The 19,853-nt window shown below is 50.3% G+C and overlaps 10 protein-coding genes across 10 annotated transcripts; 6 read left to right on the top strand and 4 right to left on the bottom strand.

The window, feature by feature from the left end:
• Positions 1 to 179: 179 nt before the first annotated feature.
• P174DRAFT_421732 (NADH dehydrogenase [ubiquinone] 1 alpha subcomplex subunit 1) lies at positions 180 to 445 on the top strand (the record flags this gene model as incomplete). The annotated part of the gene is made up of 3 exons (XM_024824979.1): positions 180 to 227; positions 283 to 375; positions 434 to 445. The coding sequence occupies 3 exons, from the start codon at positions 180 to 182 to the stop codon at positions 443 to 445; spliced, it is 153 nt and encodes a 50-aa protein (XP_024681277.1).
• Positions 446 to 743: 298 nt separating this feature from the next.
• On the bottom strand, positions 744 to 1,979 carry P174DRAFT_442550 (arylamine N-acetyltransferase family protein). Its single transcript, XM_024827602.1, has 3 exons — positions 1,550 to 1,979; positions 1,447 to 1,492; positions 744 to 1,387 (listed from the first exon to the last, which is right to left on the bottom strand). Exons 1-3 carry the CDS (start codon positions 1,957 to 1,959, stop codon positions 881 to 883), a joined length of 963 nt encoding a protein of 320 aa, XP_024681276.1. The 5' UTR covers positions 1,960 to 1,979; the 3' UTR covers positions 744 to 880.
• An 801-nt stretch (positions 1,980 to 2,780) lies between these two features.
• On the top strand, positions 2,781 to 3,884 carry P174DRAFT_421730 (RraA family protein; the record flags this gene model as incomplete). The annotated part of the gene is made up of 5 exons (XM_024824978.1): positions 2,781 to 2,954; positions 3,023 to 3,098; positions 3,179 to 3,498; positions 3,552 to 3,632; positions 3,708 to 3,884. The coding sequence occupies 5 exons, from the start codon at positions 2,781 to 2,783 to the stop codon at positions 3,882 to 3,884; spliced, it is 828 nt and encodes a 275-aa protein (XP_024681275.1).
• A 194-nt stretch (positions 3,885 to 4,078) lies between these two features.
• On the bottom strand, positions 4,079 to 5,482 carry P174DRAFT_421729 (3-ketoacyl-coA thiolase peroxisomal A precursor; the record flags this gene model as incomplete). The annotated part of the gene is made up of 3 exons (XM_024824977.1): positions 4,079 to 4,877; positions 4,950 to 5,400; positions 5,473 to 5,482. The coding sequence occupies 3 exons, from the start codon at positions 5,480 to 5,482 to the stop codon at positions 4,079 to 4,081; spliced, it is 1,260 nt and encodes a 419-aa protein (XP_024681274.1).
• Positions 5,483 to 6,550: 1,068 nt separating this feature from the next.
• P174DRAFT_421728 (uncharacterized protein) lies at positions 6,551 to 7,228 on the top strand (the record flags this gene model as incomplete). Its single annotated transcript, XM_024824976.1, has 4 exons — positions 6,551 to 6,557; positions 6,615 to 6,929; positions 7,003 to 7,064; positions 7,133 to 7,228. The coding sequence occupies 4 exons, from the start codon at positions 6,551 to 6,553 to the stop codon at positions 7,226 to 7,228; spliced, it is 480 nt and encodes a 159-aa protein (XP_024681273.1).
• A 644-nt stretch (positions 7,229 to 7,872) lies between these two features.
• P174DRAFT_504795 (uncharacterized protein) lies at positions 7,873 to 11,018 on the bottom strand (the record flags this gene model as incomplete). Its single annotated transcript, XM_024831226.1, has 5 exons — positions 10,693 to 11,018; positions 9,529 to 10,594; positions 8,876 to 9,468; positions 8,472 to 8,817; positions 7,873 to 8,442 (listed from the first exon to the last, which is right to left on the bottom strand). Exons 2-5 carry the CDS (start codon positions 10,570 to 10,572, stop codon positions 7,873 to 7,875), a joined length of 2,553 nt encoding a protein of 850 aa, XP_024681272.1. The 5' UTR covers positions 10,573 to 10,594; positions 10,693 to 11,018.
• Positions 10,685 to 11,018, top strand: P174DRAFT_442545 (uncharacterized protein). Its single transcript, XM_024827601.1, has one exon. The coding sequence runs from the start codon at positions 10,730 to 10,732 to the stop codon at positions 10,997 to 10,999; it is 270 nt and encodes an 89-aa protein (XP_024681271.1). The 5' UTR covers positions 10,685 to 10,729; the 3' UTR covers positions 11,000 to 11,018.
• Positions 11,019 to 12,208: 1,190 nt separating this feature from the next.
• P174DRAFT_391125 (NRAMP family metal ion transporter) lies at positions 12,209 to 14,079 on the top strand (the record flags this gene model as incomplete). Its single annotated transcript, XM_024823506.1, has 3 exons — positions 12,209 to 12,862; positions 12,928 to 13,199; positions 13,266 to 14,079. The coding sequence occupies 3 exons, from the start codon at positions 12,209 to 12,211 to the stop codon at positions 14,077 to 14,079; spliced, it is 1,740 nt and encodes a 579-aa protein (XP_024681270.1).
• Positions 14,080 to 14,308: 229 nt separating this feature from the next.
• On the bottom strand, positions 14,309 to 15,035 carry P174DRAFT_432064 (putative SNF7 family protein (Cta1); the record flags this gene model as incomplete). The annotated part of the gene is made up of 2 exons (XM_024825729.1): positions 14,309 to 14,893; positions 14,970 to 15,035. 2 exons carry the CDS (start codon positions 15,033 to 15,035, stop codon positions 14,309 to 14,311), a joined length of 651 nt encoding a protein of 216 aa, XP_024681269.1.
• Positions 15,036 to 16,868: 1,833 nt separating this feature from the next.
• On the top strand, positions 16,869 to 19,809 carry P174DRAFT_373413 (putative Sit4-associated protein; the record flags this gene model as incomplete). The annotated part of the gene is made up of 3 exons (XM_024822502.1): positions 16,869 to 17,549; positions 17,610 to 19,031; positions 19,090 to 19,809. 3 exons carry the CDS (start codon positions 16,869 to 16,871, stop codon positions 19,807 to 19,809), a joined length of 2,823 nt encoding a protein of 940 aa, XP_024681268.1.
• Positions 19,810 to 19,853: the final 44 nt, after the last annotated feature.

The following is a 19,853-nucleotide window of genomic DNA, read 5'->3' as shown; positions in this document are numbered from 1 at the left end:
AACCGTATTAGGAAATCCGCCAGACCTCGACGTCGGCGGCATCAAGCGGGCACAAGAAACGACGCCGGGGATCATTCTGGTCTGCTTTTTCGCAATTGAATCTGTCCGTTGACACCTGGCTCGATCTCTTCGAGGCTTTTTCTGACCTTGCAACGACTTGAGGATTTGTAATTCGCAAAATGGGTGTCCCTTTCGAAGCCCTCATCCCCTATGGGATCATCATCGCTGTGTGTATCCGCAACCCCGAGCATGCCAGCACGAGTTACTGATGGATCGTGACAGATGTTCGGCGTGACCGGTGCCGGCCTCACTGCTGCTAAGTACTTGGGAAACGAAGGGAAAAAGGCGCGGTGGAACAAGGATCTGTGGGACAGAGTAAGTGCTTCTTCACCTGTGGCTTGTGACCGAGTGACCAAGGCTAATATCCATCTAGCAAAGTGCGTGACCTACCGCTTGCAATGCTTGCAATATTTCTCCTTGTTTGCCCAGACGAGGCTCCGGAAACTGACGATATATATCTGCCATAGTGATGGAAAGAGACTTGAGAATCACAGGAACTTTACGAGGCCAGTCAGGCAATGCCGTAGCGCCAAAGGGATTCGATGTCAGCAACCCATGGAAGGTATGTCATATCGTCAGCTCGATGCGTTTATTTGTGGTTGAATGCGAGATGCTCACTTCTTTACAGCTTGAGAAACGGATTTTCTAAGTCACGGCAACGTGTCTCCACGTCATGTCTTTACACCATTTGTTTTAGCTTGTGTTCGCTTGCTTTTCCTAAATCAATATCCACGCTACGGTCCTAGAGCAACATCTTTTGTACAATATCACTGGGCAAGCGGAACGCTGCAAAGCTAGTTTTCATATGTCAAAAAGAATTCTATTTGATCTGGGAGCTCAAGCCCTGTATTCCTTCAACGTCACAGTCCTGGAAGTGCATACCGAAATACTTCGCCAGTGCTTGTCTCCGATCATTTTCGTTTGCTAGTGTGGCCACAACTTCTGTCTCCTTACCCAGCCTTTTCTTGACTTCTTTTCCTATCATCACATATATACCTCGGGGTTCGAGTCCGTCCTCACTCAGAATCACCTTGGTGCAGACAAAAGCCTGGGTAAACCAGCTGGTCGGCTGCTTGCTTGTCGCAAAGTTCATCACTGAAAAGTCCTGTGGCAGGAATTCAACTTCCGAGAAGGAGTACATCGGTATCCATTCGCTTTCCGGGTTATGCCTGACCTGGTAGATCCAGAGCTTCTGGCTCTTGTCGACGAAGTCGGGGATGCTGTCCTTGATCAGGCGCATCTCGCTGGGTGCAATACAGATAGCAACCTCGTTTTCCTTCATTGGCAACGGACTGGTAGGGCCATTGCCGCCGAATCCAACGTCGACCTTTTGCGAGCTCAGTTAGTAGCTGTCCGCGATGAGATTCTCAGCGGGAAACACCTTACCATGTACTTCTGGCCGTCAATGGTCACGATCAGAACCATATGTCCACTGCGCCCTTCGTCAGCGAATGCGACTCTTATAGATTTAGGAGATCTAGGTACATACAGCGCCAGATATCCAACCGCCGCATTGTTCCCAGCCGCTGCCGCGCGACTAACTCGGCCTCCCGTGGGATAGACCTGATACCCCAACGACCGTAGGACGACATAAAGCAGGTTGGTGTTTTCCATGCAGTACCCGTCTAGTTTGCGAATGACCAACTTTTCAAAAACACATGTTGGATGGATGGAGATGGCGCGGAGTTGGGAGTAATGCAGACCGGAATTTCCCCAGGGGATGGCGCCCAGATGCCGCCTCTGCAGCTCGGTCAATGCGGCCAGCGGATCTTTCTCGATGCATTGCTGGAGATGTTGGTGCCTGGTGATTCCGGATGTGCTGGCGGAGTCGGCGTACTTGATGCGCTGCAGGTAGGCCTCTATCTGATCGGGAGTATACGTAGACGGTGGCGACGCCATGATGGGTGCGATGATCTACCAGACCACGAGGAAGAAGACTATCTTATTTACATAAATATACAAGGCCAAGATGGTCTCGTATTCAGAGTTGGTCATTACAAAGCGATTATTTGTCAGATGAGCAATTCCAGATTTGGCGCCAAGGTCCACCCATCGGGTTGGCGAGTTGAGGCGAGCCGATATGGTTGGGAGAAGATATTCTATTGGCAAGAGACGAGTGTTTCAAAATAATTGGTTAGTATGATTCAAACAATATTTGTTTGATGCTTTTAGCAAAAAATGCGATGCTTGTAGAGCAATCGCATTGACGGTGCCTCTATAGTTCTGCTTTCCCCGCGTTTAACCCCGCGGCAGAATGAGAAATGAATGTATTAAGGACGGATGATGTAGATCGATATCGAATGGACATGACAGTCTGTCCGTGGATAGGTACTCGGTATTCGGACCGAGACATGTTTCCTAATGTAGTCTTGGATGATATCATGGATCCTTTGCACAGAAGTACCTTGATTCTAGATGATGATAATGTTGGTTTATCAGATCCTCGGCTGTCCGTGTCAGGACTGAGAGACATCTGACGATGAATGCTTTGATGTAACTAGTCTCTGCTAGAAACTACCCTCTATTTTTATTCCAAAGGTTCAGAGCACATAGCCATATTGTATACAAAATAATGCAGCTCAAGTAAAGACGTTCTCAGCAAGAAGACTGTTCCGAGCAGCGGACAAACGGACGTCGCATCTACACTGACCCAATCTCCGAATCTCTCCATCCCAACACGATCTCACTCATACTTTGGAAATCGTACCTGGCCGACTTCCATGAACTTCGTGTCGCGGAACCGTGCTATCTTTGAAATTCTTCCTTCCCATCCTGCTCGTCGACCACGACTGATCTTCAACCCATTCCACGTCCCATCCTCCCATCCAAGACGCACCATGTCCAGCTCGATCGAACAGAAACTGACCGAATTGCAGAAATACTCTGCATGCGATGTATGATCCCAAATTACTATCATCACTCTAGATCTCTAGGAAGCTTCCGCTAACCACCCAAAATCCAGGTATCAGATGCTCTCCTCAAACTACAGAAACCCCCAGCAGGAACAGCCGCCCGAGCAGGGCACCTGGCCGACTTCAGTAAGGAGCTCTCGCTCTAGCATCAATCTCCGTCTTACCAGTACTCTCCTCGGTAAGCGAAGCTAACAAGATCACCCCAGCCCCCTTCTCCCCCACCATTGGCCGCAACGCAATACAACCCAAAATCATCGCCCCAGCATCTACCTTCAAGTTCATCTCCAAGGACGACCACAACCCACCAAGTGCAGAACCGGAGGACTCCCACGGCTTCCCATCAGGCACGCACTGGGTCGACTTCGCCAAGCCAGGCACCATCGCCGTGCTCGAGCAGCCCGCGGATCAGCACTGCGCCGTCCTCGGCGGAATCATGGCCGTGCGGATGAAGGTCCTCGGTGTGCGCGGGGTGCTGGTGAACGGGCGCGTGCGGGATCTGGCGGAGATTAATGAGTGCAAGCTGCCGGTTTGTGTCCTTCCCCAATTCTGGATTGCGGGTGTTGGGGCTGATTGATGTAGGTTTGGGCGAAGGGGACGTCGACTGTTGGGTCGGGTGCTGAGGCGAAGCCGGGGGCGAGGGATGTGCCGGTTGATGTGGGGGTGTGACTGTTTCCCCAGTATGGTTTTCTGTAGGTAGGAAGTGGGTGTGGATGGTGATGCTGATGTTGTTTACAGGGCGATATTATTTTTTGTGATCCTCTGGAAGGCGTGGTTGCTATTCCTCAAGAGCTGCTGGATCGGGTGCTGGAACTGATGCCGAAATTAGTCGCCATGGATGACAAGGCCAAAGACGCCGTGTCGCAGGGGATGGATGTCTCTCATGCGTTCAAGCAGTTCCGTACCAATACTTGAGAAATTCCCAGGGAGGTATCAAGAGGGGTTATATATAGGACGAGCTATCATATCAATGGTGGACCATCATGCCATTGGTATTCGAACAAGTATTCAATACAATCAAGAAAGGTGGTAACATGATATATATGTCATCGCTATACAAAGAAATGCAGAGAAGAAAAGCAATGAAACCAGCTCATTCCTTCTTTTGTTTATTCGGCGACCCAGACGGCGGCCATGCCCATACCCGTACCCACACACATGCTGGTGACACCGACCTTCTTGTTGGTGCGCTTCAGCTCTGTGAAAAGGGTGCTAATCTGTCTAGCACCGGTGCAGCCAAGAGGGTGGCCAAAGGCGATAGCACCTCCCTTGGGGTTGATCTTCTCCTGGGGCAGGCCAAGCTCGTTGACACACCACACACACTGGGAAGCGAAGGCCTCGTTGATCTCGTAGATGTCGACCTCGTCCTTGGTGATACCAGCCTTTTCAAGGGCGACGGGGATGGCCTTCCAGGGGCCGATACCCATGAGCAGGGGCTTGACACCGACAACGCTGGCGGCAACATACTTGCCGATGATCTTCTGGCCGAGGCGCTCAGCGGTGGAACGCTTCATCAGCAGGACGGCAGCAGCACCGTCGGAGATCTGAGAGGCGTTACCGGCGTGGATGGAACCATCCTTGGCGAAAGCAGGACGGATCTTGCCGAGCGACTCGGCGGTGATGCCGTCACGGATGCCATCGTCGGCCTTGACGGTAATGGTCTTCTCCTCGCCGGTCTTGGGATCAGTCCACTTGACCTGGAGAGGAACAATCTCCTCGTTGAAGAGACCGGCCTTCTGAGCCTTGACGGCCTTCTGGTATGAAGAGGCAGCGAAAGCATCTTGGACGGCGCGAGAGATGTTACGGTCCTTAGCCATCTGTTCCGACAAGACACCCATGGGGACCTTGCAGTTGGCGGACTCGGGGTGGCTCTCGAGGAGCTCAGAGAACTCTGTAACGGCGCCAGGTCTATGGAACGAAAGTTTGTCAGCGTTCGGGCTTTTTTCGCCGCATTGCAAAAACAAAACCGGTTCGACTTACCCGTACTGAGAGGACATGCTCTCCACGCCTGCACCAATACCAACTTCAATCATACCGGACTTGATCGCGTTTGCAATGTCCACAATGGCCTGAAGACCACTGGAGCACTGTCTGTTCAAGCTCTTGACAGCAGTCGACTCGGGGAAGCCGGCAACAAGGGCAGCAGCACGGAACTCAGTGGCACCGCCACCAGGGGCAAGGACGGAGCCAACAGCAACATCTTCCACGACCTTAGGGTCGATGCCACTGCGGTCGATAACGCCCTTGAAGACACCGGCCAACAGATCAGCGGCAGCGGTATCCTTGAAACCACCCTTGCCACCCTTGGTCAGGGCAGTACGCAGGGCACATGTGACAACGATATCATCGGGATGCTTCTCGGTGACGGCGGCGACACCCTTCTTGCCTCCCGACGTGAAGTGGGAGGAGACCTGAGAAAGACGCTGTTGAGCTGCGAATCCCCAACGCAGTCAGTAATCAGTACTATCTTTAGTCGACCGAGCTGAAAGAGTATCCGACTTACCAGAAGACATGATGACGTCAATATAAACCAAGGGTATATGAAAAGAGACCAAAGGACAACAAAGTAGAGCTCTTCAAAAAGTATGGGATACGAAAGAGATGCTAAACTGGGGAGTCCCCTTTATAACCCCAGAAAACCCAACGTGGAGTAATCACCAAGTCTCTCGGTCTTGTTACCCTTTGCAGTGTTCGTGTATCCAAAACCTGTGAAAGTACCGAGGTCCAGCCGCATCAATGTTGTTCCGGCTAAGAAACCAGAGTCACGGGATTCCGGCGACGAGTGTGTCTCTTGATTTTCATGTGAAGAATCATCCATCAGCAGATGAGAGTGGCAGGAGACTGCAGATGATCTTCTCTTGTGTCTTGAGCCTAGGCAATAATAATATCTAATGATGCTTATGGAAGCTTCTGTCGTCATTTGATCCGAGTTTCTCAGCTATTTCGATATGAAAAGTTCCTTATGTACAAATAGTCCGCCGTAGATATATGATTATACCCTGGTCTTGTGAACGCCATCTTATCCTTATTTATGCTACTTTGAGAGCAATCGTTATTATATTCTATTATCTAGATAACTAGTATTACTGCCAAAGTTGAAGTCTTGTTGTGATGGTACCTGAAAATATGATATTGGAATACTCTGAACTTAGCATACTTCATGTTTGAGACATACAACACATACAGATGATGTTACTGCTGCATATTAGTCTTCTAGTTGAAGCTTCTCTAGTTGAAGCTTCCTCAATTCAACTTTCTTTCAATGATTTATCAGAGTATCATAAACGACACTTAGAATTGACCACTCTATACCTCTCTAGATCAAGTGTCAACTCCGAGCGGAGAGTCGGCGGTGGAATCCCCGACGCTTTTCTCTCCGCATCGTATCCAAGATCAAAAAAAGTCCCGGCTACCTCCACAAGATCTCAACAGACAATAGTTCACCAATCTCCTCCGCTTCACCTCCCGTAACAACTGCATCATGCGCTCCAAGATACTGCGCAGCCTGGCAACAGCCGCACGCGCATCCCCTCCCGATCAATCCACATTCAATCCTCCTCATTAAGGCCATCCCGACCAACATGCAGTGTACGATCTTCCTTATCCCTCCTCTCGTCATTCCGCTTTCTAACCATCATTGAGCAGATCCCGAGTCCTCTCTCACAACCAGCTCTGTCCCGAGCATTCTCCCACTCAGCCCCCGTCTCATCATCCCCATTCCGCCTCACCTCGAAACCCGACACCGACCACACAATCCCACCGGAACCACCCCTCGACGGCGAACCGGCCCCTACTACAGCCCCTACAAGCCAAAGCGCCAATGGCCCCCAGATATGTCCAAGCTTTCCCCGAAGCACCAGTTCCGGCTCGAGCGCAAGTACCGACGGCGCGCGGCGCTCAAGTTTGCTCGGCCTAAGTGGGTCAAGGTGACCAAGTTGATTCAGTGGGGGGTAATTGGATGTAAGTTTCCTGTCTTGGTTCGGGGAAAAGATAGAAAGGAAAGGATAGCGCTAATGTTGTCTGTCTCTTGTAGTTGTTTTGATATATGCTTTGCTGTTTATGGAGTGGGATGAGAGGGGAAGTCCGTTCGATGAGGTGGGCGTTTCCCTCGTATTGATATAGTACTGAGAGGTGTGGCTAACCTGCTTGAACTACAAAAACAGATTCGACGGGCGTTCTTTTCCGGCCTTAAGGATACTTTCTCTACTCCGCCGCCTCCACGCCCTGCCAGGAAAGCTGACGATACTGCTCAGGAATAGACATCACCAATAGAAGACCGGTTGGCAATCTCGCTTGTCCAAAGCCGATGATCACTCTAAGGCTGCTGTATATAATAATTGTACCATATGCATGAAACAATGTACTATCTGCAAAGACTACCGAAGCATGGCAACTCCCTACCTGACAAGCTTGAAACCTCTGCTATACTTCTCTGACTTGGTCAGTGTCAATCTGAACTATGAGTTGCACGTCCAAAAGAGAACAATTCATAAGAGTTGACTGTCGTCTGAAAATATGTTTGAGAAGGAAAAAAGGAGAAATCTCATCATGTTGGCCCTGTTGCTTCATTAAAAGTCGTGTCGCCATGGCCGTAGTTCAGCTGACAGATGCGCCCAAAACGCCAAAGAAATGCCAACGCCTTTCAGTATCCAATTACTCCAATAAGACAAAACCAGCAAGCCCAGATGAAGGATAACGAGGGACGGGAGTTCTCATGAGAGGGGGGAAAGAGGCAGCAGAGAGTAACAGCAACAGAAAAGCAGGACCTAGAACGCCGGGTCATGATCGGATGATGGAGTTGACTTCACAGAAAGTCGATGAGTTATTGAATCAAGACATCAAAACTCACGAAAGCAGATCGCCAGATATATGAATTGGCATGCCGTAACACCAAATGAGCTTGTCACAGCCAATTGCCCAGATTATCCCCCTTCTGAGAAACTCGATTGTTGGAAGGTAGGTCCAGTGCAAGCTCCAACCTGGGAGGCTTTTCGTCAAGGATACCCTTCTTAGGGCTACCACCTCCGGCCTTGACTGGGGACTTAGCAGGGGATCCAGGTTCCGGCCGAGGCGGACCTTCCCGAACGAATGTGTACGGCCATCCATCCTCAACAGCAGCTGCAGTCCATGTCCGGAGACAATCGTGGACGGAGGAGTAAAATTTCTCCTTGCATGTTCTCAGACTACCGCCCATTACCTTCTCGAACCCGGAAGCGCGGAGTTCTGATCGCAACTTGTTGCGTTCTTCGATAGACGGCATACATGCAATGAGGCCGTTCATGAGGTCAAGATGCGCTGCGAGATAATTGGTGGCATCCCATTCAACCCCACCTACATACGGCGCAGCGGGGACAGGCGGTCTAGGTGCCGGAAAATGACGCTCTCGGAACGTCTGTTGCTCCAGTCCTGATGGCGATTTGTCGGACTTGACGATGGGGACGACATTGAGATGATGAAGAAAAATCCAAAACACCTCTTTGGTTACATTGCTGACTTCCTTACACCACACTCGATAAGGGCGAGACTGGTAGATATTGGCAATGAACGAGAGCGGTTGGTTTTCTTCCGGGGACTTGGATCCTGCAAGTAAGAAAGGATCCGTGAGGCGCATGCTGTTGCCATCTCGTCCGAGGAGGCGGTAGCAAGCTGAGTGAAAAGGAGATTCATGATAATGCTGCGAGTGGTGTATTCGCTCGGTCCTTTCTTTTCCTCATCAAACAACATCTTCAACAATGCTGGGAAGAGTTCAGCTTCAATTTTGGTCAGGTGCTTCAATGCGACTGAAGTTGTGCAGAGAGCCTTCAGGCACAAAAGGGTTTCATGAAGCAAAGTGTCCTCATGTTCCTCCCTGACAAAGAAATCAGTATTTGGGCATAAAGACGTCAGACTGGGCCGCAGAAACGTACCGCCATTCAACTTTCATTATCCTGTAAAGCAACTGGACAATTTCGTCCATACCGCCATCGGCAATGAACGTATCAACCCAGTTGACGGTCTCATTGCGCAATAGGATACGAAGCTTGTGTATCTTACCAATCTCGATCATCTCAGGCTTTTGTATCTCGCGTAGATAGTGGACAAAGTCCGATGGATCGGCAGCAGTGTCGCGACTGGCTGTAGCAGAGAGAGACACGGTGGACGTCGCTGGTGTCAGGATTTTTGCGAGACTCGCCGGTTGCGACAAATCCACAGACTTTGGACGCCGATAGAAGCTTCCGCTTTCAGGCCGCTGTTTTTTCCCAGGTGAGGAGCCGCCTTTAGAAAAGGTAAAGCCGCGACTCCTGGATCTCGATCGCGACCCTTTTCCGTCATGACTCTGGCGCTCATCCTTCGACTCGCTTTTGCGACCTCGGCGACCAGTGCTATCAGTGGCCGAGGAAGGAGCCGCGCTCTGTGGGGTGTTGTTCTCTGCTCTATCCTTTTGAATAAAGTCAGCCTTGATGCTAGTGTCCAACGCCCTCATTTTATCCCTCATATTGTGGGGAATGTTCCGCGCATCCTATATCACCAGTCAGCATGTGCGTCCCCGACGACAGTAGTTCTTCTTAGGCCAACTCACAAGGAGCTTCTCGAATTCGCTTTCCAGGTCCTTGGGATTCAAGCGTCGTTGTACTTCTGCTTCTTTCTCCTTCGCGTTGAAGGCAGAGATTGCCGCCTGCACGCGCGATGGTTTCTTCGGGCTCGCATCTGGCTTCATCTCAGGCTCTGAGTGCGATTCTGACCTTGACATACGAGGTCTCCCTTGGCCTCGCTGGGACTCAGTCTCAGGCTGATCAACGGCAATTGGTTTGTCAGACGGCACTGTTTGGATACTACCCAGTGCCTCCCTTAACTTTCGATTTCCTGAAAGATTATCAGATTTCGGACGAGGCTTGGCATCGGAGCGATTAGCGAGAGAGGGCTGATGGTGATCATAAAAATTTCGCTGTTGCGCTGGGCCATAGCCTTTGGGCGTGTACAGCGAAACTTCTTCTTGCAATGTTCGGCGCTTATTTGGGGACTGTGGCACTCCAGTCTGGTTGTGAAAGGAGTCGGATCCGTACGGGTTCCAGACAGGAGATGGCATGCTGTCCACCAGATCAGAGGGGCTTCGATTTTCTTTGTCCCGTATGTCTTTTGATCCTCCGGCCTTCCGTCCCCGCTGTGATCTTTTCAGGATGGCACTGAGGCTGTTTGCCGACTTTGCCTTCTTAGGCTTCCAACCCAACGACTCGTCCTCTTGCGCACCGCTGGCCTTGTTTTCCTTGCGTTCCATGTAGTTTCTCAACGATTTCAGTGACACGGTACTCTTCGTCTTCTTGTGCAAACCCGCTTTTCCTGTCTTTTCAGACGGCTTCTGCTGAATTGAAGGGCCATCTGCCGCATCCCGGTTGTGGGCTCTTTCACCCAGCGGATGTTGGTTTAGAGCAGGGTAGGCCTGGTCGGCCGGGGACCAAGACGCGCTTTCTGCCGGTGTGGACCTGGGAAAAATCTTTGGAGGGATAGCATCGTCCGCAGATTGGTTTCGTCTATGAGCTTTGGAGAGAATCGCTCGGAACCCAAGTTTGGTAGAACTTCGGGTGGCATCATCGAAGATCTCGGGGGCGTGCATGTTGGGAGCCATATCTATCGCCTTTGGCCAGAAACTAGCCAAAGCATAACGACAGCGGTCAGTAATGTTCCAAAATAAAATTATGCAAAGACGAACCTCTACCGGGCCGGGTAGATGCGAGTTTAAACTTACGGTGAGAGGATGCTCCGGTCGCAGGTGAGAAGAAGTAATGCAACAATTCAAATGGCAATTTGCACAAGAAATCACAAGAGCAAGAACGACAAAATCACAAATTGCAAGCAAGCAGAAAGACAGAGCAAGATGGAAAAAAGCAAGACATTGGCGAGCAGGTGAGATCTGCTTGAAGTCAGGACTCGACGGGGGCAGACAACAGGAAGTAATAAAAAGCCGGCGGACATCAAAGGAACAGCGAGACCAGCATGGCACAGCGAATGATCACCAGGTGGATAGTCCCGGAAGTGAGCAGAGTCTCGGATGAGTCGAAAAAGATGACCAACAGGCGCATGCAGCATTCATCCACCAACTTTATCCACCAACGCCGTTGCACAGTGGCTGGAATCGAGGGTGGTGGAGGGAGTAAACAGAGAATGGCAGTGAGGTTGCTGGGGGCAACCATGAGGGGGAGAAATACTTATCAATACGGAGTAGTCTATCTAAATACTCGACAAACCAAGGTAGAGTCGTGTCAAAACTAAAAAAAATGATGTTGATGATGATCAATAATTGATCAATTATTGATTGTCTTAATCCCAACCACCTAGATACACTCGAGGTTACTGGAGACTGTCGTCACTATGTTATGATCTATCAATAAGATCATCTGTCTGATGACGGTATATTGAGATTTGCGACTGATGATATCCTAGCGCGTCATCACCACTAAATATGATACTCAATAATTCACGCGTTCTTTGACCTCATCACCAATCCCATCGCGAGTCTCAATGTTCTGGATTTCGATCTCAATTCTTGACTCTTTTGTATTTCCAAATCACTGCGCGTGAGGAGATAGGTGATGATAGATACCATAACCACATGCGGGCGCCAAGGCAAGGCTTCATCGGCGCGATCTTCTGGTTCGCGGGGGTGGCTCAATGGTGGTAGATCTCTTACTTACTACTTCTTCCCCTCATTGTAGTAGTAATCTTCTTTATCTAGTACATATGTACCATCGATATATCAACTAACTGCAGTCGGTTCAGTGTTCCGCATATTTTATCGACCTTACTTTGTTGCATCGAGCCTCATGGCTTCTGTGCTTGACCTTAACCTTATTGTTCCTAGTATGGCCCTGACGGACGTTACTAAAAATTACTAAAAAATCTGATGCAAAGGCTAGGCCACCATGCCGTCATCGTGGACCTGACGCTGTAGTTTTATCTACCTTTTTGTGTCGAGAAATTCCAAATTCTTCGCTGTATCCTGCTGATCCCTCTGATCATTTCCCTGTGTCAACCTCGTGGATGTAGGATATTGATGCGCATTACTACAGCGAACAAGCGCAATCGGGCAGTTTTCGGGCTTTCTTCCCCGCAGGTCCTCAACTTTGATTCCGACGTATATCCGACAATTCTAGATTCGTCTATGAGATAAATCACTTTTGATATCCAAGCACGAGCGTCAAGCATACTCAATCTTGCTTCCGCAATTGGTCTGATGCCTGCACGATCTGCACCACTGCCCAGCGATGAATTGTCCCTCACGAACCGACGACACTCTTGAGCATCCGGGCTGGAACCAGAATCCTCCCGCGTTGAATGCAGATATAACTACTCGAAATGATCTCAATGGCATTGCCAACTCCAAGGTACACCGGAGGCATGCGTCAGGAATGGGAGGCGTCTCAGGAGAAGGCATCATGGAGACAGACTCTCACCCACACTGTCAAGATGGTACCGAATCCGAAATCGTGGAGACGAAGACGCTAGGCGGAGTGATCGCTGCTGCCTCTGGGTACGAAAATCCCCAGAGTCACGTCGGATCACCCCGCCGTCATTCAGATTTCACTTCAATAATGACCTCCCATATTCTCCATGTCGGGCAGAGTCTTGCCAAGTTTGCTCGCTTCGTGGGCCCCGGGTTCTTGATTGCTGTTGCTTACATTGATCCCGGAAATTATGCAACCGATGTGGCTGCTGGTGCAGAGTTCCGATATGCGCTGCTTTTCATTGTCCTGCTGTCCAATCTCTTCGCCATCTTCTTGCAGTCTTTGTGTATCAAGCTTGGAAGTGTGACCGGTCTCAACCTGGCGGAGAACTGTAGGGAACATCTTCCTAAATGGTTGGTGTACATTCTGTACTTTTTGTCAGAAGCCGCCATTGTCGCGACTGACATTGCCGAGGTATGGCCTTCCTGCTCGATTGTACGTCCTTTCCCTCTCCAAGTCCTGACTGATTTTATGCCTAGGTCGTGGGTTCAGCTATCGCTCTCAACCTCCTTCTTAAAATTCCGCTGGTCGCTGGATGTGCCATCACGCTCGCCGATGTTCTCTTCCTTCTCATTTTCTATAGACCCAACGGATCCATCTGGGGGCTGCGACTCTTTGAATATTTTGTCATGGCACTGGTCCTGGGGGTGGTGATATGCTTCTGTATACAGCTTTCTCTTATCAAGGAACAATCCGTTCGCGATGTGTTCAGAGGCTATTTACCATCTTCTGCCATAGTACAGTCCAAGGGGTGAGTGGATTCCCGCGCAAGCTATGTTAGGTCTAAGGCACTGACTGAAGCTCATTTTCCATCCAGTTTGTACCAGAGCTGCGGTATTCTCGGTGCTACGGTCATGCCTCACTCCATATTTCTTGGCAGTGGTGTTGTCCAGCCGCGATTGAAGGAGTTCGATGTCACAAAGGGATACGTCGACCCGACCGTCTGTCTTGGAAGCACTGGCGGAGAGGTCGAGTACAGGCCATCCATCCACGCCATCCGAGGCTGCATGAAGTACTCGATCATTGAGTTGTCGCTCTCGCTTTTCACCTTTGCTCTTTTTGTAAACAGTTCCATCCTGATCGTTGCCGGTGCCTCTCTATACGGGAGTTCCGGCGCTGACGACGCTGACCTTTGGGGAATCCACGACTTACTATCCAGTTCCATAGCTCCGGCTGCCGGCTTGATCTTTGCGCTGGCACTGCTCCTCTCGGGCATTTCCGCGGGCATTGTATGCACTATGGCAGGTCAAATGGTGAGCGAGGGGATGCTGAAATGGACCGTCAGGCCCTGGCTTCGCAGACTCATTACTCGATCCATCAGCATCATTCCCAGTATCATCATCGCAGCAGCTGTGGGAAAAGATGGGTTAGACAAAACCCTTACCGCCAGTCAAGTAGTACTGAGCGTGATTCTACCCTTTGTGACGGCGCCGTTGATCTATTTCACCTGTCGCAACCGTTATATGACCGTGCCATCTGATCGCGTTGGCGGAGACGAGGCGGACATTCCGCCCGAAGGAGTCAAAATGCGAAATAGCTTTCTGGTTTCTGCGCTAGCCATCCTGATCTGGTTGGTGATCGCGGTGATGAACGTGGCGTTGCTGGTTCTTGTCGGAATGGGGAAGGCCTGATACACAGTTGCCTTGACTTACATAACATTAGACATAGACTTAGGCATAGACTAGACATAGACTTAGACTTAGACTTAGATGCAGATTTCGGGATATCATCCCAAGTGTTATGGAATGCGAAATCGAGAGAGCGTTTCGTACAGCAGAGACAAACAAAAAATGAAATGAACATTCCCAAAACGCCAGTGCTTTCATGCTCCGGAATATCAATCGTCAATCCATTCATGTGTTAGCCCAGACCGCCAGCAGGCTCCTTGACCTTGGCTTGTTCCGGAGGCTCGTCGATAAATTGCGGCGGTGCCACCTCATCCTGCATGAAGCTAGGCATGGCACTCTCGCCCATCGCACTCTCAAACATGGACTCCTCACCCAGCGCCTCCAACTCCGCATCGAGCTCCGCCTCATCCACATCTTCGGGGACATCATACGCTCGCGAAATGCTCTCCTGGATCTCATTGCCGATATCCATCAGATCGGCCATCTCGTCCTGCATGCGCTCGATCTTATCTATGTCGACCTTGCCATACTGCTTCTTCAGCTCCTTGGTCGTCGTCTTCATCGCGTCAACGGTCGTCATCACGTTCTTCAAGTTATCCTGCATCATCCCTGCCTGTTCCATGTTCCAGGATTGCTGGGATAGCTGGTCCCGTTGGGCTTCGTACTGTTTGCGGCGCTGCAGGACCTTGAGTGCCTTCTGGCGAAGGGCGTTCTTGCCTGGTCCGTCGCGCATCTTGGCGATTTTGGCTTGGTAGGTTGAGAGCTCGGCGTTGAGAGAGGCTAGTTTGACGTCGATGCTCGCGACGCGGTTGTCTACCTTTGTGACGGCGGGGTGTTAGATCATGCGGGGAGAGGTAGAGAGGGTAGTTTAAGAGAGTCGGCAAGGGACCTACTTTGGAAATCGCATCGTCAAGCGTTGGCTTGGGAGCCGCGTTTTTTGTTCCAAATAGTCGGTTCATCTTTTTTGAGGTTGTGCCCAGTATGAGATGGGGTGGTGAGTACAGTGCGGAGTGATGTAGGGACGGGGATCAGCGCCAGTTGATAGTGGCAGGGGCGGTTGCCGCCTAAAGATGCGGGAAGATGATGCCCTAGGCTAGCAACGGAGATCGTACAGAGGTCTTGGAACTGTCAATACCTTACTAGAATTCGATAGGAACCTCCGTTACTTGGTATACTACCAATCGATCTATTAGAACTGGATCTCATGAGTATGGTTGCCTGAATCCGACATCGCTGATCATCATATAGACACGTGATGGGCTCATCAGTTCGTCAGATTCCATAACAAATAAGGCTCCGCACTCTACTCTCTTGGAGCCCATTAACCTACGGAATAACCATCATCTGACGGCAATTTAAGGCATCCACTCCAATCAGAATAGTATCGATCATCCTTGCTCAAGAGTTTCGCTTATCACCTGGCATCTCGTAATAGTTGGCGGGTTATAGCACGTGTGACCACGTTGATTATTGTCTGTGTGGGTGGATGGTCCCTTTAAAGTCCTTGTCCACCGACCTCAGTGGGACGTAATCTCGGAGATCTGCTTGACTTCGAAGTATTTAACACTTAGCAGTCCCATTGCGGTACCTGATCTATATTTATCAATTTGCCCATTGCAATAGTCATACAAGACGCACTCAGCAAGCGACTACCGAGTATTGTGAGATCGTTCAGGTCGCAGCGCATCAAAAGCACCGCCATTTCTCCATCAGCAAAAGGAAGAGGAAGAGTCCAAATGTCATGAACATCGACTCATATACTACGGAGTGCACCTGAATATAGAAAATATGATTTCATTCTTATCATCATAAAGTTTATCTACTTCAGAACCAGCCTGAAACGATCTGTCACATTTGCCAGCTCTTCTTTGCTTCTCCCCCTCCATCTCTCGCCTAGAGGTCGTGTGGAATTTCCCCGCCGCCGCTTGTCGGATCTTGTTGGGTATTTCCGCTCAGCCTGGTTCATCAGCCCTCCAGGGATCAAAGTTGCCGGCCGATCCAGACGCAGCCGCCAGCGCAGCACGTCGACGTGATCCCTGAACGTCAGCTGTGACTCCGTCCTCTATTGACCGTCTACATCAGTACCCTGACGACCACCGACGGTTGATTCTCCTACCAACTTGACCGACTGGTCTCGCCTGTGCAACAGGTTCCTGTGCCTTGCAAGGGAACACGGACTCGATTAACTTTACGCCGGTCCTGCAAAACACTCCCACAAGGACTCTGGCACCGCCTTCTCTTTCTTTGTCACTCACTTATCATAAGGTCTTGAAGGTATGAATCATTTGGCTCTTATTCCATTGTCCTGTTGAATCGCTATCCCGTCTTTTACCTGGCGAATTTGCCTCCCTTCCCTCCAGCCCCCCCCCCTACTGTTATCCCTTAGTGTCCCTTTCCGTCCTCAGAATGAACGACACCCCTAAGCTACGATTACTGGGCTACGCTCTGATTTGCATCATTCAACTGCTTCATCATGCTCTAGTAGTAAATGATTGCTGACCTTGCTGAATTCCGACGCGCAGCGCTTGGCCGCTCCGACCGTATTCATTTCGCAACTATTGTCATCTCCTTCCCTTGAGACAAATCTCACGAACTGAACTGTTTTGGAAACATTTCTAATCTAGCAGGAATAACTTCCGTGCATTGAACCAATCGGCATTTCTTACTCGTTGCGCTGTGTCATTAGACGTCTCCGTTACGACTCTCGGAGCGGATCAACCCAAGAACAAAAGTGTGCTTGCGATACCTTGCTTGTTTTCCATGACGATTTTCTCTCGGATCTATAGTTCAAGATGTTTTGGCGCTTCGGGGGATACGCGAGTGTCTCCACCATTGATACCCTGCTCGACAAGCCTGATGTCAGTCTCGAAGAGCTGTTGGACGAGTCAGAGTTGATCCAGGAGCTCAAGCAACATAATACGAAACTCATCGAATATCTACGAGAAGATAATGTCTTGAAACGCCTTATGGACTACGTGATTGCACCCAGCCTGGTGAACGAGGATGATGATGACGACGAGGACGATTCGCACGACTCTAATGCCCCTCAAACGAATAAAGATGCTTCAACCGAAGGAGAGAAGAAAGTCGACCCGCTGAAGGAGATCTTGGATCCTGAAGATCTGGACCGAGCTGAGAAGAACCGTTTGAAGCATGCGTACATCGCGTGCGAAATTCTCTCGTCTGAGACATGGTCGATATTGGAGTCAATAATGGCGAACACAAGCTACCTGCGCGACTTTTGGGGCTTTGTGAGGAGACGACCGTCTCTGGATCCTATCCAGGCGGGCTACTTTACGAAAGTCAACGAAACGTTGTTTGATCGAAAGACCAGTGAGATGCTGGAGTTCTTCAAGTCTCTGGACGGTATAGTTCCGGCGATCCTCCAGCATGTCGACAATCCCATGGTCATGGACCTCTTGTTGAAGATTATCAGTCTGGAGAAGGCCGAAGGAGGCCAGGGAATTGTGGATGTGTGTTCATCAGAAAATAGTCCCCTGCTTTTTTATGGTCCAGACTGACACCCATCGCAGTGGCTGAAAACACAGAACCTAATTCCTATTCTTTTGTCCTTCTTAACACCTGAACATCCAGCCTCCGTGCAAACCTCTGCAGGAGACTTTCTCAAGGCCATTATCACTATTTCGGCAAATGCGACTCAGAACGACCAATCCTGCATTGGACCCAATAGTCTCACTCGTCAGCTCGTCTCCGCGCAATGCGTAGAGACTCTAATCACGGCCATGTTGCAAGGTGGAAATCCGTTGACAGTGGGCGTTGGTATCGTAATTGAAGTTATTCGGAAAAATAACTCGGATTACGACCCAGAGACCATCGGTGGCCCTGATTCGCCTCCTACGACATACGACCCTATCTATCTGGGCAACCTTCTACGGGTTTTTGCCAAACATATACCAGACTTTATGGCACTGATTCGAAGCTCCAAGCATACGATCAATGACAATGGAAAAGTACGAAGCGTGGAGAGAGGACAGCTGAGCTCTGCTTGGGGCGCTAAAATTGAGCCTCTCGGCTTTGACCGTTTCAAGTCATGCGAATTGATGGCAGAACTGTTGCACTGCAGTAACATGGGTCTTCTGAACGAACCTGGAAGTGATGAGTATGTCCGCCAACGCGATGCTGAACGAGAGAGACTGTTCCGCGAAGGTGCCTTCAATCCGCACAAAGAGTCGTCTGCTCTCGAAGGCAACGATTCCACCGCAGACTTTATCAATGGTTCTGTTATCGACTCCGGCTCCCCTGAGGATTCTCGAGTCATTGAAATTTCGAACGCTGGTGAGGATGGGTTCGAGGATGTCGATTCTTCTGGTGTCCTGGTCGACAAGGAGAAACTTGCCGAGAGAAAGGAGCCTGATAGTCAGCAGACGGAGCCGGAAGTGGGTGATGAACCGAGAACATCAGCCACGATGAACGACGAAGTAAAAGATGCCGGCGAAGCCAATGATCATGCTGAAGCTGAAATGGACACAAAAGGAAACAGCTCCGCCAAGGATCTCCCGCCTACGGTGTCTGACCTAACAGACCAACTCAATGCAATGGATCTGGGAGACCAACGGGCCTCCGAGGAAACCACGGCCCAGGAAGATGTCGAAAAGTCTGAAACTCTCCCCTCGAATGACTCGGATACGTCCTCCGCTGCACAAATGTCGTCCGAACCTGAAGCCGTACCAGCGCCTCTGTTCTCCAAAACACAACAGGAAAAGGAATCAGTAGCTTCAACACCTGATACTGCAGCACCTGATACTGCTGGCCAGGTCGGGAATGCTCAAGATTCGACGGACCCTGGATCAGAATCGGTGCCCTCAAACACCGATGCTGAAGACGTGCGGGCGCACATCAATTCCTACGTTCAGCTCGATCCGAACGGCGAGCCTGTCGTTGGTGATTATCTCAAAATTATGTTTGTGAAGAATCAGGTCGTACCCACGATACTGGTAAGTTAGCCCGCGCGACATAGGCAATGACTCGGAATCTGACCCCTGCGTGTCTTAGGATTTCTTCTTCCGCTTTCCCTGGAACAACTTCCTTCACAACGTTGTGTATGATGTTGTTCAGCAAGTTTTCAATGGACCTATGGAGCGTGGATACAACAGATGTCTTGCGATCGATCTTTTTGAGACAGGGCGCATTACGCAGGCGATTGTTGCTGGACAGAAACGAAGCGAGGAAGCGCAGCGGACGCAACGCATCAGACTCGGCTACATGGGACATCTTACCCTCATTGCGGAAGAAGTCGTCAAGTTTAGCGAGCGTCATCCGCCCGAACTACTTTCTCCTACAGTGATGGAAAGCGTCTTGAACCCGGAGTGGATCGATTACGTGGAACAAACTCTTTCCGAGACGCGAGAACGAGATAATGCAATCCTCGGCGGTGTACGACCAGATATGGCTATCGGGCACCGTCAGGGCCTGCTGAATCAAGTTCAAAGCATGAACGCTTCTTCAGCACTCGCCGAGGCTGGCTTGAATGGCGGTGTCAGCAATTCAGGCTTCCAAAACTTCGACATGAACCAGGGCAGTGTTTCTGGTGGCGCTTTTGGTCTTGGTGGCGGCAGCAGCTCTCTGCTGAGTGGCTTCGGAAGCTCCAGCGACGATGAGGACGAGGAAATGGAAGAACAAGACGACAGAAACCTAACCGAGCAAACCGCTGAAGGTGGTTCTGAAAATGTGGGTGATGATTTCTTTACTGACGTTGACATGCACGATGCATGAGAGCTCGCACTCCATTTCTCTCCCAAATTACTCCGTACCCCCAG

This window comes from Aspergillus novofumigatus (genome assembly GCF_002847465.1).
Source record: "Aspergillus novofumigatus IBT 16806 chromosome Unknown P174scaffold_5, whole genome shotgun sequence".
Taxonomy (NCBI): Eukaryota; Fungi; Ascomycota; class Eurotiomycetes; order Eurotiales; family Aspergillaceae; genus Aspergillus; species Aspergillus novofumigatus.
This window is presented reverse-complemented; position numbering and strand designations above follow the sequence as displayed.